A 24,769-nucleotide genomic window follows, 5' to 3' on the forward strand; every position below is an offset into this window, starting at 1 on the left:
GGCCATGGCGGCGGGGCGGGGCCGGGGCCGGGGCCGGGCGCGCGCGCGCGGGGCGGAGCGGGCGCGCGGGAAGATGGCGGCGGCGGGCGGAGGATGGGCCGCGGTGTGCGCCAAGTTCCGCGCCGCCCGCACTCTCTCGGCCGTGGAGTCCCTCAAGGACCCCGAGACGGAGCCGTACCGCTCCAAGTACAGCGCTCGGGCGCTGCTGCAGGAGGTGAAGCAGCTGCTGAGCGCCGCCGAGGAGGGCGGCGAGGCGGTGCTGGCCGTGCGGCGGGCCGTGCTGGAGTACGAGCTGGGCGTCAACCACACCGATACGGAGGAACTGTCGGCCGGCGAGGAGCACCTGCAGCGCTGCACGCAGCTCCTGGAGCCGCACCGCCTCTCCCCGGACTGCGTGTCCCTCTACATCCAGGCCCAGGTGGGCTGGGAGGCCGCACGGCGTGTCCGTGGGGCGGGGGGCTGAGGCGGAGCGGGGCCTTGCGGCTGCGGGCTGTGCCGGCTGCTCTGCAATGGGCTGCCAAGGGATCCGGGGCGCTGCCCTGTCCCGACAGGTGCTGCTCCTTTTACCGTAATAAACACGGCAGCCCTGGCCTTCGGTTCTTCCTGGAAGGAATCATTCACAGGTGCTGGCTGCTGGAGGGGTGCTTTTCTGGTTCTGAGCCTCCTGCTGATGCCTCTGGGCGTGCAGAGCATTTAAAATATATTCTCATTGAAACTGGGTTTTGACAGAGCAGCGTGCTCTTCTGGACAGACTGAGACAAAACTTGTAAGAACTGTGCACGAATAAATTAGTGAAAGACCTCACTACGTCCAGAATTTATTTGTGATTCCTCAGCTCATTGGTTGCCATAGTGACGTTGGGAGATGATTTTATTGATGCATTATCCTGAAACCATAAATTGTTTGCTTTTCAGCATTGCCTGTTATATTTTCAGCTATTACATTTTGTCCCAGATGGGTAAATACAGTTTTGCTGGTGCTTGAAGTAATAATATTACTCTTTATTCTGAAGAAGGGAATGCTGTTACCAAAATTAGTTCTTGCTACATGAAGATTCACAGAAGGGCCTTTACTTGAGCAATCTCTCATGGTAGTTGGTGTATATTGGGTATCTTAGGTGACTCTAGATGTACATGAAATAGAGCAGTTATTTAGATATCTCTGTCAAAAATGGTTGCCCTAATTAGAGAAGGCTCCATAAGGGCTCCTCATCAAACTGTCAAGGAATTGTGAGCTGACGTGGAAATGTGCAAGTGAAACAATGCTTGTCTTACCCTGGTTAAATTAGCTGAGTTGTCTGGAGCAGTGAGGTTACATCTGCTCCTTGTCCTTCAGTGTGAGGGTTTGGACACGCTGCTGCAAACCTGTCACCCTTTGTAAGGCAAGGAGATTGCTCCAGCTGAAATAAGATAACATCTTCCCACATGTTCATGGGAGGATGTGGCTCAGGAGCAGAGGTTCCGCTGTGCTTCTGAATTGGTGTGCTGGAAAGCAGCTCTTCTCTCTGTTAGCCCAAAGTCTGCATGGACTTCACTGTTTGGGGGCCTTCAGGAGCAGCAGGATGAAGTGTGTCATGCATATGAAGTGCTGTGCTCCAACAGTGATGGGTCTGCTGTTACCTGGCACTGTCCTGAGGTGTGGAGCTGAGCCCAGTGCTGGGAAATGAACCCTCAGCCCTCGGTCCCAAGGGCTAACAGGTTTGAGTGCTTAATTTAAACCATTTCTGATTTAAAAGCAGTGATTGTCAGTACTTCTCTGCCTTCTGGGATGTCTGGAGTGTGTTGCTGCAGCACTGACTGTTACTTTGTAAGAAGCAGCATTCCTTTTTCCTGCTGGGCCTCTTTCTTTAGCCCCACTTCTGAGCTGATTTCTAAGCTTTTGCATAAGATTGTGTTTCTCAGTCTGTGTCTAATGGAATCTGGTCCGTTCCACTGCCTGGCCTTCGGCAAAGTGTTTCAGTTCATAAGCAGTATGTGATGTGCTTTCTTACAAAAACAGTAGAATGGAAAGGGACACAGGGCTGGCATACAGCTACACATTCTAATTATTTTGAAGGTTTTGGGGGTTTTTTTTAGCCCTCTTGAGTTTTGTAACAGCACTGCCTAGGGTTTAAGTTAGCACATCAGACATAGATTATTATTAACACTTTCATTTTACTAACAAAATTAGATGCACTTTTTGTCCAAGCTGGGTTCACAGATGCAGTAAGTTGCCATGTACATTGCTTGAACTTAAATCTGAAAGCAGTAATCTGTAGCTTTTGGGTCTCAGAGGTGCTTTTCATCTCTTTCCATTGTTGAAAATATGCAAGCATTCATTCCTAGCATATTTTTTTCCTATTATTTTTTTCTGTGGAGTCATGTTAACAAATTTCTGATTTCTTGTCTCTTTTTATGATATTTGTATGAATTGGATGCAGAACACACCCTGTGGAAAAAGCTCATTATTTGAACATGCTAGTCCTTATCTACCAGTGTAAACAGAGAAGGACTGTGAGGTTTATTTTTTATGTGAAATTTGCTGTGTGAAAACCCCCTTCCTTTTGAGCAACTCACAGTGAAATGGGTGGGCACGATTTCTGCTTTTTGAAATCCATTGTATTGGAACACTCACACGTATAAGGATAAAGACTGATCAATTGTTTGGGAAAAAAATGTGTAATGTAAATAGAATGTGACTATTTTTTTTTTTTTCTTTTACCTTTAGAATAATCTGGGGATCCTGTGGTCTCAAAGGGATGAAATTGAAACTGCACAAACTTACTTGGAATCTGCAGAAGCCTTGTACAATCAATACATGAAAGAGGTACTGTGTTAATATCGTGTCAGGTCTTGCTTTCACCTGCCACTCGCAGGTTAAGTAATCTTTGAAATAAACATGCAGTGGAATATTGAGTTTCTGTGCTTTATACTGGCTGCTGTGATACTTTTGGCAAGTTATATGGATTGCCCTGCAGTATAGGACAAGGCAAATTAGAGCATTGCTAGCTAATTTCGACACAGAAAATAATTTTGCTCAAAAATACTGGTTCCTTTTGAAAGCTCTTTAATAATTCAAAGTTGACACCTGGTAGAATTTGGATTTTAATGAGGACTATTATTAAATCTTATCTTGGAAATGCAATTAAAATGTCCATTGCTTTCAGTGGGAAAAGGAAACAAAACTACTATTTGCATGGTTTGCTCTGACTGTGCAGTGTTTTGCAGGGGCAAGTAGTTTAGTTCCATATCCAAGAGGACAGTCTCACAGACAGCTAACACTCTCATGCATATTAAACAACCTTTTGCGCTGTGGATTCTGCTGTATATCCTACAAAGACTCCCTTGTGCTATTTTTAAGCTCTTTGCAAAGCTGTTCCTACACTGACTTGCCTCAGGGACAGTTCTGGAGTGAGCTAAAAAACATTTGTGGCCTTCAAGAAGCAGTAGCTGCATCTCAGGACAGCTGAATAGGTTGGACAGACCTTAGTTTCATGAAATTACAGGTTCAGTTCAGGTTTTACCATGAAATTGGTTTAGAGTCCCAATTATACTTGTGGAGATTATTAGAATGGGCAAATCTTTATTGGTTGGTTACTGTCCTCTTTGCAGCTCTGCAGCCATGCTGGCCTACAGTGATAGGAGAGGTAATAGATCTAGAAGAAATCCCCACTTGTGCTGAAAAGCTTATTTCCTGCTCTCTGGATCAGTTGGGCTAACCAGAGATACTGCATCACTCTACAGACTCTCTCTCTAATTAACTCCTGATGTTCAGCTTTGATATTTATACCCAGCCCCAGCTATCACATGACTGCCAAAAGCTTCTGGCACTTGCTCCAGTGATTATGAAATTAAACTGATACTATGATATAGTGGATTAAGGTGCTGCCAGATACTTCACATTTGCACTGTAGACTTTTCTGAAACTTTAAATTTTTGTTAGTAGTGGTTACTGAATATTTCTTCTGGAGCTTTGCTGCCTGACTAGGGTTATACCAACCTGATGATGGCTTGCTGCACTTTTCCCCCCAGCATTATTTGCCACTTACAGTTCAGGGCATTAGTCACATATAACTATGCTTTTAGAAGAAACTACAGATTTATGCAATGATGTCAACATTTGTCTTTCAGAAATTATAAATATGTGATTATACTTTTCTTAACATTCTCCATTTTTAGGCTGTCAGGAAGCCTTCCTGACAAGGAGTCTTTGGTAAACTGCTGATGATGGAGACATTTTCCTGAGCTGGTGGATTTAGTTATTTACTGACTGGGTCTAATTAACTTACAAATTGGATAGGGTGGTTTCCCCCTCTAAAGCAAAACCAAGGCAAAGAGTTTGGGCTAATGAAGTCCACTTAGAAAGGAGAGTTGGAGAGCTCTTTCTGAGGGTAAGTAAAGGCATAAGGCTCGATATCAGAGATAGATCTGCAGATACAGGAAGGAGGCAAGAGTTTTGCTTACTGTGTTGTTTCAGTTCTTTCCTTTGCAGGAATAGCTCTAGTCTTGCCAGAATATACTCCAAATCTTGTTAGAACATTTGTATCTAAAGAAAACAATAGAAAGAGTTACAAATTGGCCTCTTAAAAACTAATGAGGTGTAAACAGAAACCTACAGATTAAAAGATCATATACAAAAATCTACATGCCTCTGGTAGGTTAAACATGCTTTAGTTTATTTGTCACTATCTGTTTCAGGTACATTTGTTTATTTTTTAGGATGAGTAAAACACTTTTATTCAAAGCAAGTAAACCAGCCCATTCAGGGATTTTTATTGAGAAGCTGTCCAAACACATGTTTGTTCTTCCCTGTAAAGTGAGTGAATTCTCTGCCCTTGTTCCTGTTCCTGCTGAAGTCTGTATTAACTCATAAAAAGTATTTATTGAAACTGATTTTTATTTGTTGCTTTTCTCTTGGGCTAAGAAAGAAATATGATTAGGAAAGGGCTAGACAAGGTGCACACTAACCTGGGCTTTGGCAGACACGTTGGACACTCTCCAGGATGCGCTGTGTAATGGGAGAAAATCTGTCTTTAAAAGATGGTTTCATTTGAAGTGTTAAAATTGACACCTGAAGTTATTCACAATTGCAAAGGAAAGGGGATAAGCACAGACTAATAGAGCGGTGCCATAAGCAGTGTTGATCTGTTGGGTTTGCCTGTGAGCTGTCTGGTAACATTAGTGACAGCTGTCTTAAGACAGATTTGGATACAGCAATGCCAGAAGGTGTATGGTTGTCTGTGTAAGGATTCTGATAAAACTCGTGGTTTAAAGAACAAAAAGTGCTTCTAATGGTGGGAATTACCATGTTTAATAAGTTGCATGTAGGTTATGCCTGATAGGAAGGTTTAGCAGCTTCATCCTTCAAAGATGATGTGTGTTGTCTCATTTGTCTGAGTAAATGATCTTGCCAGTTTGTGGATGCTTTGCAAAAGTTAATCTTCACAGCAGCTCTGCTGAGCACTCTGCACTTCATGTTCTCTGCAGTACTTCCTGCAGGATGTTTTCTTGCTGCTGATCAGTGCAGCTGGGCAAACGAATATTTCACACATGAAGGTGTGCTTGGTATTAAATTGATGCCTCCAAACCCAGTATGTTATTGTACAAAATAAAGATGCCCAGTAGAGTCCTGTAGAATCGAGGCTGAGTATCTCAGGTGCAGGCAGCATGCATTGCTTTTGAGTACATAAGCAGAAGTCTCCTACAAGCTGTGAACCTTGTCATTCTGTGTGGAATTGTGACTTCCATCCTCTAAATCTCCTGAGTGTTGTGGAATTGCTCCAGAGAAGTGGCACTGAGAATGGGTTAAGCAAAGCTTTGTTGATTTGGGATTGGCAAATGGTAAATGATGTGCAGCCAGGAGAGGGAGCACCGTGCCACAGAATAAGAAATGTAGTCTGATTAATGTATCACGTACCCTTGCAGGATGGAAATCCTCCCCTGGATCCTAGTGAACATTTCATGGCAGAAGAAGAAAAACTCACAGACCAAGAAAGATCCAAAAGGTGAGTGTTAAGCAGCATACTTACATAATTATTACTTTTATAAAAAAAAAATTATGAGGGTGTATTTAGGGAGAAAAAAAAATAAGAAATCTAAAGAGACTGTTGTTTTTTTCCCAGATTTGAAAAAGCCTACACACATACTCTGTATTACCTGGCACAAGTCTACCAGCACCTGGACATGATTGAGAAGGCTGCTCAGTATTGCCACACTACTCTGAAACGACAGCTCGAGTACTGTGGCTACTACCCAGTGGAATGGGCACGTAATGCTGCCACTTTGTCACAGTACTATCTCTCCAAGGTAATATATCCAGTGCTTTTCTGCTGTAATTGTACCATTAATGTAACTGTCAACTAAAACAGTTGTTTAAACAGCTGTTTGAGACAGGGCTCCCTGATGAAGTAAAAATGTGCTCCTGTAAAACCACAAGTTTAGCACAAGATGCTTCTGTCAGCTTTGTTCTGAAGGGGACATGGTGCATTTCCTCTGGTGTTGCAGTGGCAGTGGGGAAGATTAACAGGGGTGTAGACATGAGAAAAGCTCTATAGCTAATAAAATGTTAGCAGTGATGTGATGTCATGTTCATAAGTAAACTTTAGGGTTATAATAATTTAATTTAAGATTCTTTCTTATATTGTTCTCTTAACAAAAAGCATCTGAGGGCCAAGGTATGGCTTATTGTTTACAATAAATTATTGTCCTTTGTACCTTAGCATGTGCTCAAGAGTTGTTTGGACCTATGTGAACATTAAAGTGAACATGTGAGTTGGTAGCTGCTTGCCACGTGTGTGTTGATTCTAAACAATCTACTGTTAGGAAGTGCTTCAGCTTTATTTAGGAATTTCTATATTCCAGGCTATTTAGATGCTCTTTTCTGATGCTTGAAAAGATTCCTGCCTTTCCTAAGGCAGTTAATGCTAATTTCGGTAGTAACTCCTCTCATTTCCATCTATTTCTGATGCATTGATAGCACTTATTATTTAACACTGCATTGCCAAATATGGGTAAAGGAATCTAGATCTGACTCACGGTGTTGACTTGTATGTCCGGCTGGTTCCCACCAACATCCCGTGATGGTGTTTGCCACAAGGCATCACTTCCTTCACCTCAGGGCAGCCAGAGTAGCAGAGAACACAACAGTCAGAATGTTCAGTGTGCATAGCCAATATTAAAGGCAAGGCTTGGTGTTGTGGCTGTGCTACAGAAAAAAAAAAACCAATTAAAAAATATTGTATTCGGCAGTAGGTGTGGAAAAATTGTGTTTTCTTCCAATGCCTAGGGAATATGCTTCAGAGCCTCTCAGTTCTGTCATTTCCCTTGTGGTCATGTATGCTCACTCTTTGAGGTGAGGGGTTTGGCCAAGTGACAGCAGTGCTTGAGCTGCTCTCACCAGTACTAAATGCTGCTCTGTTTCTCTCAGGAATGCTTTATGGAGGCTCGACACTGTCTAGCAGCAGCCAGCGTCATCTTTAGCCAAGCTGGACAGGTGCCATCTGTTGAAGATGGTAAGTTCATAAAAATGATGCTTATTGTGGATTAAGCATCATTATGTGTTAGTGTTTAAAACTGAAGCTTAACAACGTGTACAAAACTTACCCCAGTGTTAATTTCCTAAAATACTATTCAATAAAATACTATTCAATAAAATATTATTCAATAAAGCTACTACAGCTCAAGATTGGCTGTAGACCCTGTGAGAAAAACTCAAGTGCTTGTTTCTGGTGTTTCAGAAAGCATACCAGAATAAAGCTGGAATTTAAAACAATGTCCACTTCAACAGTGGCAGTGTCTCTGTTCACCCATTTGGCTTTTGTACATGTGCTAAAAATGCATTTTGCCTCAGTGATCTGAGGGCAGTCATTCAGTGAACCAAACCAGATGCTTCCTGGGAATAGCTTTAAAAGGGGGAGCAAAGCTGCAGCTTTTAAAACCCCTAATCCAAAAGGTACTTGTATTATCTTTTGTTGCTGGATGCTGCAGCCTCATCAGTGGCTGTTTTTGTAGCTGCCCTCCTTGTTGTCTGGGCACTGATGCAAAGGAACAACTTGGCAGTCCAGTGTGAATAGCAGTAGAAGGAACTTTTAGAGAACTGACCTTAGCTTTAAGGACCTGTGGTTCCATGATAGTGTCAGTGCTCCGTTTTAGGCCTAGTCTTTAATTACAGCACACCCTTTTATGTCTGTCTTGGGCAAGTAGAAGCTTCCAGTTGATAGAGCTTTAATTTGTGGATAGGGAGCAAGTCTGAGTCAACTAAGTTCTATCTTGACTTCTTCCTGCACCACACAGGAGTAGTGATAATCCTGTTTGTTTTGGTGAATAATTGCTTATCCTACCTTCCCTTCCTTTTCATGGGACAGAGAGCTGGGCTGTGAACTTGCAGAAGGTTGTATCTTACAGACAGACCAGTACACAGTCAGCATTGGCCATTCTCAAGCACATTCATTTTATCATGTTAATTGGAATATGAACTAACACAGACATAATTAATAAATGTGTCTTTTCTTAGATTAGCAACAATTCGTAATTCCTTAATAAGAAATTGATTTGCTCTAATGAAAAATAATGAGTGCAGTGGGTCTGAGTCTGAAGTTGGCTTTTTATTTGCTGAACAGAAGTGCTGCTGTCCTGCAGGAATGTCCTCTCATTGTTCAGATAACTCACTGCTTTTTGCATAGACACTGGGAAATGAGTTTTCGTTGAAATCTGGTTTATGAAAATGTTATCTTGAGACATCAGCAGTGCTGCTGTTTAAGATAGTGGGGAGGCTTCGGGGAGAAAAATACAGAAGTTGTAGGGTCAATAAATTGTATGTTTGTACCAGGTAGCTTAGCCAAAGGCAGTTTCCCCTATTTTGTTCCCTTTTTTGCTAGCAAGTCTGGGCCCATTGCAATATAAATGCCCTTATCCTCAGAAACAATTACTGGGCAAACAGCTGAATCTCAGAAAATAAATTATCCTGATTCCTTCCTCTTACTACAAAGAGACCTGGAAACCTTTTCCAGTAAAACACCTTGAAGATGAAAAGTCTTTTTAAAGATACATTATGATCTATTTATTTTCAGATTCATATGTGACAGATCCATGGTAATCTATACAGGTTTCTACCAGAAATGACAGTTCACAGAACAATTACATAAACTAACATGGGGAACATGTTTCTGTCTAACCATAAGGGAAATTAAATACAAGTATATTCTTTGCATGTAATGTTTGAGGGTCTTTCTGGAGTCCTGGACTTCTCTTAAAGTTTTTATGTGTTTATGTCCATTCAGCAGATGAAACAGAGCCAGACCAACAGGACCTTCCAGAGAGGAAAGCTGAAATTGCAAGGTGTTGGATTAAGTACTGCCTGAATCTTCTGCAAAGCGCTCGAAAATTGCTTGAGGTAACAGAAAATCTGTTCTGTAGCTGTTATTGTCTAACAGCAAACTAAGCCTGCTTTGATGTTTGCAAGAGGAATCAATTTGCAGTTGGTAACAAGGAATAAGCAATTTCCCAGTGAACTGCAACAAATATGTTGCAGTTTCATGTGTTTCATGGTATGCTTTGACTTAAATGTTGCACTTAAGAGTAATCACAGATAGGGGATCAGCTCTGTACAGAGTGATCAGTGCATTGCTTTTACAGCAGCTTCACAAAATCTTCCTCCTCTCTGCTGCATTTTCTTGCAGCTTGATTTGACAGATTCCTGCTTATTTAACTGCTAGTAAGAACATTGTCTTAATATGCAACAGTTTTCTGTGCTGATATTCTCATTTGTTCAAGCATTTGATTAATTCAGATTTGATTCAGTTCACTTTATTTAAGTATTTCTTCAGATGTTTAAAACAACATTTGCTGAAGCACTTTGTGAAGCAGAACCTTTGGGCTTAACATTTATTCCTTTGGCTATTTTGTCACACGGGGTAGGGAGACTGAACCACCTTAATTTTATGTCTTTTCAGAATTGATAATATAATTTACATGATTCCTTTGTTAATATAAGGCCTCATATATAGATGATTTCTGTCTTGTTGCTTACTAGTTTGTATTTCGAAGGTGGCTCAAAATGATTCAGTGTAAGTGTCTCTTTATAAGCCAGATTAGTTTTTAATTAGCATGCTTTCTCATTTCAGGATAACATAGGAGAGCTGGATCCAGACAGGCAATTGGAACTTAAAGCCCAAAGGAAAAAAGAAGAGGATGAAAAAGAGAAGGGCAGGAAAAAAGCTGTCCTTTTTGGGACAAGTGATATATGTGACTCTGTCTTAGCCATGGAGGAGAAAGTGAGCAGTGTATACCCTTTAGATTTTCAAGAAGCCAGAGAAATCTTCCTGGTTGGTCAGAACTATGTTCAGGAAGCAAAAGAGTTTTTTCAGGTTGATGGTTATGTTACTGACCATATTGAAATTGTTCAGGATCACAGTGCTTTGTTTAAGGTACTTGCTTTCTTTGAAGAAGACTATGAGAGGCGCTGCAAAATGCACAAGCGTAGAATAGACATGCTGGAGCCAATCTATGCAGACCTGAACCCCCAGTACTACCTGTTGATCTGTAGGCAGCTTCAGTGTGAACTAGCTGACACCTATTATGAGATGATGGATTTAAAAGTGGCTATTGGTAACAGGTTAGAGAAACTAGACTCGCACACAGTTAAAAAGATTAATTCACTGGCTCAGTTTTCAATCAAGTATTATGAACTCTTCTTGGATTCTTTGAGGAACCCTGATAAGGTGTTTCCTGAAAAACTCGAGGAAGATGTTCTTCGCCCTGCAATGGTGGCTAAATTTCATATTGCACGACTGTATGGTAAGCTTATTACTTCAGATAGCAAAAAGCAACTGGAAAATATGCAGACATCATTGGAATATTACACATTTCTGGTAGACTATTGTGAGAAGTATCCAGATGCTGTCCCTGCCATTGAAACTGAACTAGAACTCAGTAAGGAGATGGTGAATCTTCTTCCAGCAAGCATGGAGAGGCTAAGAACAAAGCTGTCTTCATTTGTATAAATACTTGCCTTGGAGGCAATGGGCACTGTCAGTGCAGTTACCTGTCCAAGCCAGTGCTGTGGCACAGTACTGATTGGTAGAATTAAGGTGTCTGCAGGGACATCCACCTAGAGCCTGCATTAGTGTAACCCTGTGGAAAACTCTGAGCTCTCCTGGTCCATAGCTCACCCTCACTAACGGTGTAAACTCTAAATGTAAAGTCCAGCTAATGCTTTGTACTGTGTGTCCTATATGTAAATATCAACGTTTTCTCCCTCACAGATTTTACTTTGGTGTATGATTCAGTTTTTAAGTATAGTGCTGTATGAAAATAGTTTAAGAGAATCTTCTCTAAGAGACTTTTTTCTAATAAACCTGAGGCACGTTCTTCCAACTAGAATGCATTTTTTCTCTGCTAATGTCTGTCCCCAGGAAACTTTATCAATGTAAAGGGAACTTGTTTTCAGTATTTATTTTGTATGTTGCTTGTTGTTCTTTTCCCTTGTTAATCAAAACTTAGTTGATAGAAGCTCAATAAATGGATTAGCTTGGCTAAATGTTTCTTCAGGGTCCTTGGAATTCTGTTTCCTGTGTCTTCCTAAGAAATAATATACATTTCAACTTCGGCCAAAATAAAAAGTTGTGAAAGTGTTTCCATACGAGTGTCTTCAGTAAAAAACACATGAACAATTGTAGTGCCAGAAGCCAGAGCAAGAAAGCAGCAAGCTTTCTTTGTGCTGGGAGGAGATACTCTGCTCTTAGTACACTGTAGAGCATTCACAGGTTACAGGTCTCGTGCTCTGGTGCTGCAGACGTTTGCCTAACACAGCTTGATACCATGGGCAGCTTCTTACTTTGTGCTGTTCAGGGAGCCCAGGTGCTGTTTGAGCAGGAACTGCAGTTGGGACCTCCCTGAAGTTCTTTTAGATGAAATGCAGGCAGAGCACATGGTCCAGCTGCATGGTAAGAGATGATGGCCAGAGATGTCAGGGGACATGGGGCAAGTGAAGGCACGGTGTGACTGTGCAGGAGTTCACAGGCAGTCTTACCACTGACACAGTGACAGGGTGGGAAGATGTTCACAGCACTAGAGGGCACTGAAGGAGAATAGTCAAAACAACTGGATTCTACTGGAAATTGATGGGGAGGAAGCATCCCATTCCTTTAAAGGGTGTGAGGGGAAAGGGGGAAAGCATGTATGTCTGAAATGTGTGGTAAAAATCTCTTCTGAAAAGAATTCTGCAAGGTAGACTGCTAACCACAAACAAACAGGCCAGCAAATGAGTGCTGGAAATGAGCAGCAGCAAAACTCAAAACTAGACCAGCTACTTGTGTGCCTGTAGAATCAGGGAGAGAGTGAGTGCATGTGCCTGTGTGTGTTCTTTCTGTTTTACTAAATAAATGTCTAGTCAGCCTCTAGGAGTTTCATTTCTGCAGGCAGATCTTTAATTCAGATTTTTCTGTGGTCTGAAAGTAAGACAGCCCTAGTTTCCCAGTGAAACATTTCTCAGCAGGCTGTATTGCACATTGTTTTTGTCTGATTTCAGTTAAAACTATTGTGCACTTTTACCACAAACTAAAAGCTTAATTTTTTTCCTACTAACTTATAGTTTCATATTCAAATAGAAAGCAGCAAAACATGTTTGGAGTAGTAGTTTGGGGTTTTTTTCCTTCCATATTTTTGCCTTTGAGCAAATTTTATAAAGCATGGTTTGTCTGCCTCATCATTAGTTTTCTTTTAATTTGGAAGAGGATAGCTTGTGGGCTATCTTAGCTTAAAAAAAAATGGGGTTTTTTTGCCCCCTTCAAATACTGGTATAGTGTTCCAGTCTTAGTGGAATAGTCTGATAGTAGTCTAATACTAGTCTTAGTTCATTGGAACTAAGTGTGAAAAGTTACCTGAAAGTAACTGCAAAGGTGAACGAAGTACAGGGTGATGTATCCTTTTTAACCATCAGATAGATCCCTTTTAATCATTGGATATATCCATCATCAGGTGTGCAGAGAAACACCCTGAGTCCAGGGAAACCACAGAGAGCAGACAGGTAGGAGAAGGTCCATAGTTAAGAAGGGCTGATACAAGAAGGATCAGAGCTTTTTCAGCACAATCAGTGTGATTGGCACTGTGGCTTGGAGAGTTCTCTCCTCTGAAAATACCCAGAACATTTTGGCTTTCCATCTTTTTTTTAAAAAATATATTTCATATAAATGCATACGAAGTTACAGAAACCAATTATGCTGTTTCATCTCCTAGACTAAATGTTCAGGGCTTCTGCCAGTTAATTATATTTTATTATTGGAGACTACATCATGCCAGATGCTCAGCACAAAGTACTGTGCTTCTTTTAAGACATGTCTTTTTAAGCAAACCCTTTGAATAATTCCTGTTTGTTCAATGATTTGAGAGAATGAACTTATGTAAGATTGTGTATTTAGTTAAAAAAAAAAAAAAAAGGAGGTGGGGAGCTTGTTGGATTAGGCAGCAAAGCTCCCTTCAGGAATGTTGAGTTTTAACTGTAAAGTATGTGTGAGGTCAGGCATTTGTTTCAAAGATTAATTGAAGATTAGGTTTCTGTGAACTCTGTTTAACCTGCATTTCTATTCCTTTCTGTACAGCAAAAAAGTCTTACAAGTGAAACCTCCTTTTTATTGTTCTAGTTCTTTCTCCTTAGCCAGCATAAAGCAGCGAGATTTAGAAGAAATCCAAGTTTGTGCAGAATTCCTGTCAAGTGTGACATCAGAGCTATAACCTCAGTGTACTTCAAATAGCATGCAACACTCGTGAGAAGTGATTTGATTAAAACCAGTTTTGCTTTAATTGAAGCACTCTTAATTCTTATGCTGGCTAGAGTGTTATAAATGGAGCGATGGGGATGGTTGTGCTGTGCTTCAGTATTTTGTGAGAGAAAGAAACCAGTGCCTTGTTCTGTCTCCCTACAAGGCTGTCAGAGCAAGCTCTTTGTGTTTTTTTTCTCTCGAGGGGCCTGAAGGAGAGTGGCAGGAGGTGACTGCTGTGACCTTTGTTGCTCTTAAGACATCTGAAGCACCGGGGCAGTGGGCAGAAGCCAGCCCTCACTTCCCCTGAGCAGCAGGAAAGCAGCTCCCCTGTGTTGCAAGGGTTGCTGCCTTCATGTGGCAAAACTTCCCAGGCTGGTTCGCTTCATTCGTGCTCCTGAAAGCTCCCAGGTGGGGAGTTTTGGTCCTGCCCCAGCACAGGTTGGTGTGGATGGTTTCCTTCTCTGTGTGCACAGTGTAATGGGGCAGTGCTCACACTGGGTGTGATTACTGCTCTTCCGCATCCAGAAATGCTGTGAGAGCCAGATTAGCCTTGGCACCAGACAATGAGGAACACGTGGCTTTACCCATCTCACTTTTGTTTTGTTGTACCCATCTCCTTTTCACTCAGCACTCAGAGAGCAAAGATGACCATTACTTGTGTGTTTCTATAAAAACATTGAGATAGTTTGGTGTTACCTGGATGATTTCTGTGGAACTTTTCGTTATAACATGCCCAGATGTAGTCCTGCAAAGGAGTACACAGCTAGTCTGGCAGCTCACGAGGCAAACCCTTCAGTAGTCTTGAAATTACAGAACTAAAGACAGTTACGATAAAGTTACCAAGTGCATAAAACTGTGGTGAGAAGCATTTGTCAACTTTCTTTCCTCTTGTATTGCAACATCTGTGGCTATTTTAGAGCTTGCTAGAAATGATTAATTTTTGGTTTGAAAAGTGCTTTTACGTATTTCCTAGGAACTTGGTCCAAAGTGCCTCCTAGTGCTTTTTCATTTTTCATTTTGGTGGTTTCTAACTCTTCCTTGTCAAGAGTAGATGCAAAACCAGTGGTTTCCTGATGAGGACGACTTGCCTGGCTGCCTTTTTTCCAAAACCATTGTTTGGTTGTGCTTTTGCAGCTGAAGAGCCAGGCAGACTGTTGGGATATGAAACACAGCACCTTTGGAAAATGTGTTGCTTCCATTCAGAACAGAAAATGTCTGTGATACTGACTGTTTGTTTAGGGAGAGGTGGCTGATGAAGTGGTACCTTATCACCAAAGGTTTTAATAATTTGAGTGTTTATGGCAGTGTTTTAAATATCTAGTGCTTGAACTTTTGGCATCTGGTGTGCACAAAATACAGCAAAATCTTTTTACATGCTCATTGTTGTGGTGAAAGGGAGGTATTGGACCAGGATACAAGGATTTCTCTGTCTGAGTTTTTTAATGCAATTTTCTGCATAAACAAAGAGGAATTGGATGAGTGATCAGTGAAAGACACAATGAGTGAGCTGGTGTTAGTCACTGAATACTGTAAGAGGAGTACAAACTGCTTGTGTCAGAGAGTTACTCTGAAATTTGTGGGTGAAATGCATGAGGTAAACAAAAAAAGGAACGAGCAAAATGATTTTCTGCATATTTAAGTGTCCTGGAGCAGAGTAAGAGCAAGAAGCTCCCAGGCAGGGTCTCAAACCGCTCTGAGGCAATCTCTGGATTGCTGAGTGGGTTCAGCTAACACCAGAGAAGTTTCACAGCAGCCCATGAGAGAATGCAATCAGGTGGGCCCAGTGCCTCCTTCCACCAGAATGCCAGGACTTTTTAAATAATTGAGGCAGTGATGCCCTAGAAGTCATTTCTAGTGCAGACAAGGAGACAGAAATTGAGATACTGCATCTGATTGCCAGCACGTGGTCTGCAAACAAGGAGGGGACAAAAACCCCAACATAATCCCCCACTAACAAAGTTTATTTTGAAATCAAATATTTGCCACTGGCTTCTGCATGACACCTGGGAAGTATCAGATACTGCTATCCATCTTGCCTGTCCACATCTGGAACTTTTGGCAAATAGGTGTCAATTTTTAATGTCTACATGTGCTCTGCCTTAATGTTTTCTTATGCTACTGAGCAGTCAAGTTACATAGGGCTCATGGAAAGACATATTTTGCTTCTCTCTACAAAGGCACAAGGTAGTGCAAGTGCAAGGATCTTGAGACTCTTACCTCCCTGGCCAGCCTGTCCTGTCCTCCCTACTGCACCCTTTGTTGGAAATGTTGGATGAGGTGAATCTTTCCCTGGGCTTCAGCTTTCCCTGCTGGCTGACCCCTGAGTCCTTGAAGTAAGAAAAGACAAAAAATCATTTTTTCCTAGTTAATGCAAATTATGTTTTCAAAAGGGATGTGCTCATCTTGAAAGGGGGAAGAGCAGCTTTGTCAGCACTGCAGTTTCTGAACCTGAGGAACAGCAGTTTGGAGACTGTTGCTTCGTGCTGCAGCAGCATCCACCCAGAGAGCATGGAGCAGATCCTTCTGAGATTGGAGAAGGATTGAAGAACAGCTTAGAGGCCTGGGGAGTGCCAGTCCTCCTGGGGAGAGCCTCCTGTGGCAGGTCTGACTTTCCTGCTTTTCCCCTTTTTCTCTTCTGTCACATTTTGAAACAAAAGGATGCTTCTCCTAAATCAAATGTGCTTAAAACTAGCTAAGAAATGCCCAGCTCCTTTGGTTGATTAAAAAAAAAAACCCTGTTCTCTTTTAATGTAAACATAATTTCACCTCTTTCCCCAACAATTCAGTGAAGATCACAGAACTACGACTCCAGGCTGGTTAACTGGAGCCCAAACATCAGCTCTGCTCCACTTTACACACAGGATGGGAGAAACAGGTCTAGCTCATGGAGAGACCTCCAAAGGAGAAGCACTGCTTCCTGTTCCTCTTCATCTTCCCAAATCTATTGACGTCCTTTCTCCTCAAATTGGTGTGAAGTTTGTCTGTGTCACCCATGGTGCTTGTACATAGAAATAATTATGCACTTGTGCAGGCACTGGAGCTGCTTGGGGTGGATCTATGGGCAAGAGCCCAGGGCTGACAAAAAGCATCTAAAAGCTGCTGAGTGTGAGGTTGTCCTGTGCTGGAGAAACCATCTGATTGAAAAGTAGCTGGATCTAGTTCCTGGGTTGCTGAGTTTGAACAAGTAACACATGCAGTAATGCCAACTGGTTCACAGTGAAAACATTCCCTGAGAAGCAGTGGAGGAACAGGGCACCAGGCTTTGCCTTGAAAACATCTTTGTCCCACCATTTTTCTCTCCCTTGTTAATTCCTTCTGGGTTTAGGGGCCTTTTCCCAACAAATCCTGCATGACCCCTGGCTCCACTGTGCAGGTCTTGCTTGCACTGCAGGGCTGGTGCTGCTCTGGATGGAGTTGTAAAGGACAGTCAGCTGCTGAAATTGCCTCCCTAATCAGTAACCAGAGCTTGGCTTCTGTGTCATGTCTTAACAAACTATTGCTTTTAAACTGTTGCTTTTAAACTGTAGTCTTGAAATTGCCAGCCAAAAACCTCCTGCTGCACCATGCTTCAGCAGGTGGAAGCAGAAAGCATCAGCACTCAGGGAAAGTTGCTTTTTCCACCTGAAGGACAGGCCTGTTGCTTGGTTAAAGCTTCTGGGAGAGAGGGGAGATGGCTGATTGGGAAAGGTCGTTGGCAGCTTCCTGCCTGTCAGCAGCTGTGCTTGATCTTGATGCAGCTATGACTTTCCACAAAGAAAAGATCTCCAGAAAAGATCTCCCCCAGCACTTGTTGACCTTCACCATGGGAAGAAAGGAGTTGGTCTTCTGTGAGATCTAGATGGCAGCAAGTGCCTCATTTCTATGTGATGAATGTCAGTGCTTTCTTACAAGATGTGAATCTTATCTGCATGGACCAGGCCCTGATACTGCCCTCAGAGGAGAGAGGCTGTGGCACAAGAGGCCAAGGGATGCCATGTGCTGCCTGGGCCGTGATGCTCTGGGGGCAGGGGTGAACACGGGTCAGGTGCTGAGCTCAGATGTGACCCAGGTTAAGAATTAATTTTTACTCAAGGCTGGATTTAGAAATTCCCCCAGATGGACCCAAACCTCTCCCTCTGGGTTGCCAGCTCTCTGCCATTTTGAAGCAATGGAGATTTTTGTTTTCAGTCCCCAAAGATTGGTTGGTTGAACATGAGCTGGTGGCAAAAGGCATCCTTAAATTTAGTTGGACTGCCTGCCTGGAGGGGAGATCACTTCTGAAGGGCAACAAGGGTGATTTTGGGTATTTAACAGGGCAGCTCATGGGTACTCCCTGAGATGGACCAGTGTGCTTAGGGCCTGTTGGATGTCCAGGTCTCATGAATCTCATCCCACCTCAGCAGTGAGTACCAGGAAAAAAACTATTCTGCCTGCCCAAAGGCAAGATGGGCAGAACAAATGCTCCTTGTGTTGAACCCAGCTGCCATTCAGACACTCTCCCCTGTGCTCTGTCTGACCCTATTTTATCCTGTTGCCATCATTCTCTTTTCACTCTCATTTCCAGCTCTGCTTGTAGCAGATGTACCCATTTCTGTACCGGCTGCTTCCCAGAGCAGTGACCTGTACAAAATATGTATTTCTACTTTCTCAGCAGAGCAAATAAAGAGATGAGCATCACAGGCAGGGCCCAGTGCTTCAGGACCCCCCAGCTCCTCCAGCTGTCTGCTGGCTTTGCTGTTCCATGGAGATGAGTGTTTGAGGGGTGTAGGGATCAGCTTGGATTCCCATGGAAGCCAGGGCCAAGCTCCCACCAGCTCAGGCAAGGGGAAAACCTGACCCTGAGAGCAGAGCAACCCCACAGCACTTAGGGTTTATCTGATTTCTGAGCAGTTGTCAGAGAAACTTCTTTATCAGGACCTGCCTGGACAGATAATGCCTTGCCTGCAAGCCTCACATACAAGCACCAGGACTGTGGGTGCCCCTGCACCCATGGGAGTCCATCTGTCCATCTGGCTGCCTGTCAGGAAAACAGGCTGCAAAGTAAACCTGTGCTGCCTTCTGAGGAAAAGCAGCAGAAGGAATGACCTGATACTGTTGTGCCAGACCATCCTCTGGATCAACCTGTTCCATCAGCACTTACCTGGGCTAGAGCAGAGAAGGGGTTGCTGTCCAAAGAATTGACTGTAACACCCCTGTGATGCCCCTCTGGGTTACTGCTGGGATTTGCTTTTGCCCAATATTCTGCCCTTGTCAGCAGAGTGGATGTCCTTGTGCCAGGCACTCCTGCAGCATGCTCCACATTTAGTGATGTTACTAAACTACTGATTACTCCTGAGGCCAGCTGGGAGATACGACTGCCCTGAAAGTTACTACTAAGGAGCAGCTCAACACTTGAGATTTTGAAGTGTTTATTGTAGTTTAAGACTACTCCCAAATTTTTCACGCACATAGTGGAAAGTGCTGGTTGCCTGCTCAGGGGTCTGAGTGCACAGTGTTGAGGCAGCCTTCTCCCTCCATCTGCTCCCCGCTCCCCAAATTAATGCCTTGCACAAATGAAAAGCAAAAGCTTTACACGTTAAGAAATCTGCTTTGCATGTGATTTGAAAATAATGGCAGCACTTCAGTGCAGGAGCTGTGAGCAAGGCTCCAGGAGCAAACTGTACTCTCAAATACCTGCTCCTCATCTATTTGCTTCTTTTTGTAGGCCTGCTCTGCTGGGATATTTAATCTTTCAGTTTACATACAAAGGATCTATGCAGGAAGAACATTATCCTATGAATCTTCCTCACAGTTGAGGGAAGGCAAGTTTGAGGTAGTGGACCTTGGTATGGTGACTGTGCTCTCCTCTGTGGATTTAAAATATTTAACTTAAAATCCTGTTTCTCTTAAACTCTGATAATCATGCCATGGCACATTTCAAGGTTAGTGTTCCAGTATAGTTTAGCTCATGTGCTGTTCTCTGTTTAAAAAAAGAAAGTTTGTTAACTTTCAGCAGTTTGTGGCTCTAGCCCAAGATGAGATTTTTTAAAATTAGAGCTGATTATTTTCTTTGTATGTCTTGAGTGGTTTACAGATGGTGTTCCTTGGGCATTCCACAACACTCCACAAGGGGCACACTTTACTTTTAACACCTGCACATCCCAGACTGTTTCGGATCCAGGTCTCAAATCACTTCCATGTTTGTAGGAAGGTGTAAAACTCTTTACTTGCCAAGCACAGCAGGGTGTGGGCACTGGCAGAGCGCAGCAGGGCAGGAGATAGGCACAGGCTGACCCTCCTTGCAGGCTTCAGGGCCCTGTTACATAGATGCACGTGAGATAGGGGTGAAACATTTGCTTTGGATTTCCCATAGCTACCAATTGTAAAGTGATCTCATTTCCTGAGGTGTGCTGCAGACACAGAAGAAATAACAGAACTGTGTGGCAAAACTGCCGGCACTACAAGTTCCCCCACCAGCTGATGGTACAAGACAGATAACTTGGCTCTGAGAGATCCCCCTCCAGATACAGGGAATTTGCTCCCCCAGCTGCTGCAAAATCCCCGGTTGCCCATGACTGTGCCCACTGGTCCCATTGGACTTCCAGTGCCACGGTGGAAAATGCCCTGGGCTGGTGGGAAGGGCAAAAATAGCCAGTGGAGTTTTGCTTTCTTACACTGGGGATGTTTGTGCACAGTGGAGGGGTGTGGAATGGGTCAGTGTGTACCCGTGATGAATGGAAAGTGAGAGGTGCTCTTGCAGGGACAGTTTCCACAGCCTCCAGCAAGTGGAGGTTGATCATCTCCCTCACGTGTTTGCCCAGCTTCCTATTGATGCTGAGCACTGCCTTAAACAAAAAGAAAATAAAAAAGATCTGATGCTAAAAATACAAAGTAGAAATGAGGGTGGTAAGAATAACCACTGTACACGAGTCCTTCTGCACCTGCTTGGTTTGAGTCTCCTCTTCTTCCCGTGCCAAAGAAAAAAAACCCTGTGCAGAGGCTCATAAAGCTGGACATGCAACTCAGTCCCTCAGCTGGCTGATAAATCCCAGCCTGGAGAGGTGAGGGAACTGCTGGAGTCTTTTGTGCTGCTTCATGGGGTTTGGGTGGAACACCATGCCCTGGGGAAAGTCACTGCTCAGCCTGGATCCCCACTGGGGGCCTCTGTGGACTTTCCACCACATAAAAATAGATTTACCACAGACAACTTGCGCTATCAGCCCCAGGACCGACAAGGTGCTGCAGCACATCAGGCCCACATGTCAGTGCCCCAGTTAATCCAGCAGCGCTCTGTACGACTGGGGAAAACCTCCACTGCTTCGATAACCCCGTTGTTTGTCGTTTCTTCTTAAGTGAAATCAAGCCTGGTTTAATCACAGCCAAAAGGCAAGCAAAAAGGTATGAGCCAGCTGAAAGGCAGCTTCTATTTATCTGTCTATATAAGAGCTTTCATGGCTTTTCAGATGCACTCCTTGTGGAGCCACATGTGATCCAAACCCTTTGCCACATTCCCTGGGGCATTTGCACCACACAATGATGATCTGGCCAAACAAATTGCCTATGCCCTTCAAGAAATGAGTTGATATATTTCTAACAGAATATATTGTCTAAATTAATAAATTTTTTTTTTCACTTCTACTGTAAACATCTGTGATTCTGCTTTCAAAAAAATCCCCAAGCCTGGCATGAAATTCCACAGACAATTTACTTCTGTGGAAAAAGATGATTCCCCAGTTGGTGAAACATGTACTGACTGTGAGTAGCTGGCTTCTAACCCATCTGGTGGACTGGTATGAGCTCGAGGCAGGGGAAAGCAGCACCAGTGCCAATGCAAATTTGCAGTTGACTGAAAATCAGGGAACGTTAAGCACTGCTTTTACACTCTGGAGGCCGCTCAACATTGGGCAGAACTGGCTGGGATGTGTGCCTTGACTACAAGCTGCCAGTAACATCACCTTCAGTCCAGCTGGTGGGTCCTGGGTTTGCTTTCCTCCTCGGGCAAAACAGGAGATGAAGGCAAAGCAACTCTTAATTTGGATTGATGAAGGCAGGAAGGCCACAGTGCTGGGCTTTTCTGTTCATGTCTCACTCCCGTCAATCAGGAAGTGGTGACGCAGGTTATGGGTTGGGTTTGAGGTTTTGGAAACTTTTTCTAAAAGTCGATCTCCTCGCTCCGTCTTATTTCTGAAGTGTGAAGCTGTGGTGAAGGCTGGTTGAGAGCAGAGGGATGCCAGCCAAAATGCAGCTCCTTATCAGATGTAACGGGAGGATTTTCCTGGCTATTTGTTTAATCCTCTTTGTGGGATACACGGCACAAGGTAAAACGGGGCGGTTGTTTTCTTGGTAATCCTCTTTCTGGGCTATGCAGTGGAGGCCAAGTAAGCAGCCTCTGAATTTTACAAACTGGCCTTCTTTTGGGGGTAATGAGATGTACCCAGAAAGTCTGCTTTGCTAACGTTTCCTTCTCTGGAGGGGGAATGGCAAGAAAATGTGCTTTTTGCAAGTGGAGCATTTCAATTTCTGAGAAAAGACTTCATAAAATATGTTGCTGCATGTGTGTATGCTTTCAGTCTAGGTATCTCAATACGCGTTTTTCTAAATGTCCCTTTCACAATGGTCTGGTTACTGCTGTTAGTTACAGACATAGTATGTAACAGTTCTCATGTCATAACTCCTAGGGTCTGCTTTCTGGGGGGAGCAGGAAAAGAAACTAGTTGTAAGTATGAGGAAACTAAACGGTTTATTCCGTAAAATATTGCAACATACACTAGTAAAATGACAAAAGGGAAATATTGATTCATGATGCCGTGCCTGGTGGACTTGTTTCTTGTGAGAGAAAAACTGCTCTTCAAGCATGTAGAGAGCATAATTTGTCCACAAACCAAAGCTGTGATGGTGATAGGTTCTCATTATGCCTTACCACTCTGAGGCTGATCTTTGAGGGATTATGGCCTGCCTGTTCCATGTTGCTTATTTTCAAATTTTTCAGCTGCAGCTGTTTATTTTGTTGCCACTGTTATTATTAAAAACCTTCTTAATAATAGGCGAGGAGAAGAAAATAAGTATGAAAAAGGAGTATACTGTAGAAGCAGCAGGAAATTACACCCATGAGATCTTTTTTCTTTTACAGAAGAGTGTAGGAGGTAGCTGAAAGTCATCCAGTACATTATGGAAATATATAGGGCAATAGAGAAGTGTAATTACAGAAAGATATTCCCAAGAAACTGAGAAAAAAAAATAGATAAAATGCCAACAGGGTGAGAATGCACCAGGAGGTTTCTGAACAAAGTAATTACATGAGACCAAGAGGAAGGATGAAATGTCACTGCTCTTATCTTTATTATGTGATCCTTATTTTGTCGTTTTGGTATTTTTTGAAGACACACATTTTCAGTGACAGCCCCAGTCAGGCACCTGGGGAGCCCCAGATCTGAAAACCTGGGTTTTGTTGTGTCTAGGAGACACCTACCTGAACTGTCTGTCCTCAGGCGAGTGCTCCCAGAGCCTCCATAAACCCCAAACCTACTCCCGTGCCACACCTTGAGTTTCTCACCTCCCCACCAAAGCTCAACCCATTGAATTTGAAGGGGGCAGAGCTGTAGCCAGCAGGGGAAGGAGAGCACAGGAGCCAGCTCTCTGAGGGTGCCTTGTCCCCAGAGGTTTCCACATTATTTTCACATACCTCCACCTTCAAGGAGAGCTGCAGGAGGCTGAAGCCCCAGGTCCCCCATGGTCGTGCCATAGTGTGAGCTGGGGATGAGCCTTGCTGTGACGGCAGTGGTTTCCCATGGACTTCCTGGAGCTGGGTGTGAGGGGATTCCCTGGGGATTTTTCATGGATTTCCTGGTGCTGTGTGCGAGATGTGCCTGATGACTCTGATGACAAAAATATCTCTTAGAATGTCAGTAGCTGTTAAAAAAAAAAAAGGCTTCAGAGTTACTTCTACGGAGGTTGAGCAATCAGGGCCACACAAATTACTTTCATCCGCTCCTTTAAGCCTTATTTGGTGCTCATAAAGTTCGTAGGATCTGGTGAATAACATTCTGGTCCTCGTGGACGGTGTGTGGCTGATTCCATCAGGTGCTCCGATGCAGAGGGCGAGGTACAAGAGGGTGAGGTGCCGGCCTGAGGCCTGGTCCGCTAACTGCATCGAAGAGAAGGGGCCCTGGTTTTACATGCCCACCGGTGGGGCCAACAGGATCCTTCCTCCCATGGCAGACCCGTCCTTGTAAGTTCATTTGCCACGTGGTTGTCATCAATGCTAGCACCCCAAAACGTATTATTCCTGCCTTGACAGACCTGTCACAGCGTGGCTCGCCCACGGTAACGTGAGGCTTTGATGTGTTCACCTAAGAGAGAAAATTGCCACTCTGCATTTCAGGATGAAAAGATACCAGGAGCTGAGCGACGTATTCCCTCTCTCGGATGAGGACGCCGGCTCTGGGTCCAACACCGTGGTGGAAGCAGAGCCAGCCTCTGGGTCGGGGCTTGGTGACAATGACAGCTTCTCTGAGGCGAAGCTGCCTGTCTTCCTGGAGAGCCTGCGAGGCACCGAGCTGAAGGAAGAGCTGTCGGAGGAGGATTTGCTCCTGTAGGGTTGGAGACGTCGTCCTCAGGTGCCGCTCCCTCGCCTCTTCCCCAGAGCCTGGCCCGACAGCCATGAAGCGGTTTTAAACCAGCATCAATAAAAACTTTGCCTTAAGATCTTTACCCTTTTCGCTTTCTCAAAGCGCTGTTGTTCAGTCTGAACTGCCTTTTTACGCGTGTGCGTGCAGCAGCCATCCCAATGAGGGGAACAATAGTGACGGGTGCGCAGCCAGTTCTGTGGGAAAGTCGTCGTGCCCTGAGGGGATAAATTCCAACCCTTTGTGCGCTGGGAGCCGCCTGCACTTTTCCAGCAGTCAGCCAGTCGCGTATCCCGAAAAAGAGCCCGAAATCCTGCCGAAGGGAAAGGTTTATTCCCGTGGTTATGTCCTGAGGGAAGCCCCCGCAGCGCTGCCGCCTCCCGGCCGCCAGGCGGCGCCCTCCCAGGGCGGGCACGGAGCTGGAGGTCACGTGCAGCGGGGCGTGGTCCAG

General features: G+C 43.9%; 2 protein-coding genes and 1 long non-coding RNA gene across 4 annotated transcripts; 2 read left to right on the top strand and 1 right to left on the bottom strand.

The window, feature by feature from the left end:
• Positions 1 to 29: 29 nt before the first annotated feature.
• On the top strand, positions 30 to 11,614 carry KIFBP (kinesin family binding protein). Of its 2 annotated transcripts, none has more exons than XM_023930153.2 (7): positions 30 to 418; positions 2,707 to 2,805; positions 5,904 to 5,983; positions 6,101 to 6,284; positions 7,405 to 7,489; positions 9,257 to 9,369; positions 10,100 to 11,614. In XM_023930153.2, exons 1-7 carry the CDS (start codon positions 74 to 76, stop codon positions 10,976 to 10,978), a joined length of 1,785 nt encoding a protein of 594 aa, XP_023785921.2. In that variant the 5' UTR covers positions 30 to 73; the 3' UTR covers positions 10,979 to 11,614. The 2 variants fall into 2 exon arrangements, with proteins under 2 accessions (XP_023785921.2, XP_086756294.1); XM_086900168.1 differs by having other exon boundaries at positions 42 to 418; positions 9,260 to 9,369.
• LOC147651992 (uncharacterized) lies at positions 3,029 to 24,767 on the bottom strand. Its single transcript, XR_015289988.1, has 4 exons — positions 23,376 to 24,767; positions 15,953 to 16,062; positions 7,014 to 7,182; positions 3,029 to 4,524 (listed from the first exon to the last, which is right to left on the bottom strand). It is a non-coding gene; the product is annotated as an uncharacterized LOC147651992 (long non-coding RNA).
• Positions 21,806 to 24,395, top strand: SRGN (serglycin). The gene is made up of 3 exons (XM_023930152.2): positions 21,806 to 22,011; positions 23,774 to 23,921; positions 24,075 to 24,395. The coding sequence occupies exons 1-3, from the start codon at positions 21,921 to 21,923 to the stop codon at positions 24,286 to 24,288; spliced, it is 453 nt and encodes a 150-aa protein (XP_023785920.1). The 5' UTR covers positions 21,806 to 21,920; the 3' UTR covers positions 24,289 to 24,395.
• Positions 24,768 to 24,769: the final 2 nt, after the last annotated feature.

This window comes from Cyanistes caeruleus, chromosome 8, assembly GCF_971803275.1.
Source record: "Cyanistes caeruleus chromosome 8, bCyaCae1.hap1.1, whole genome shotgun sequence".
Lineage (NCBI taxonomy): Eukaryota > Metazoa > Chordata > Aves > Passeriformes > Paridae > Cyanistes > Cyanistes caeruleus.

Coding starts and splice junctions, on each gene's coding strand:
- SRGN (XM_023930152.2), top strand. CDS start 21,921: ATGCCAGCCAAAATGCAGCTCCTTATCAGATGTAACGGGAGGATTTTC. Junction 22,012..23,773: donor TGTGGGATACACGGCACAAG/GTAAAACGGGGC, acceptor TGATTCCATCAG/GTGCTCCGATGCAGAGGGCG. Junction 23,922..24,074: donor CCCATGGCAGACCCGTCCTT/GTAAGTTCATTT, acceptor TCTGCATTTCAG/GATGAAAAGATACCAGGAGC.
- KIFBP (XM_023930153.2), top strand. CDS start 74: ATGGCGGCGGCGGGCGGAGGATGGGCCGCGGTGTGCGCCAAGTTCCGC. Junction 419..2,706: donor CCCTCTACATCCAGGCCCAG/GTGGGCTGGGAG, acceptor TTTTACCTTTAG/AATAATCTGGGGATCCTGTG. Junction 9,370..10,099: donor GCGCTCGAAAATTGCTTGAG/GTAACAGAAAAT, acceptor TTCTCATTTCAG/GATAACATAGGAGAGCTGGA.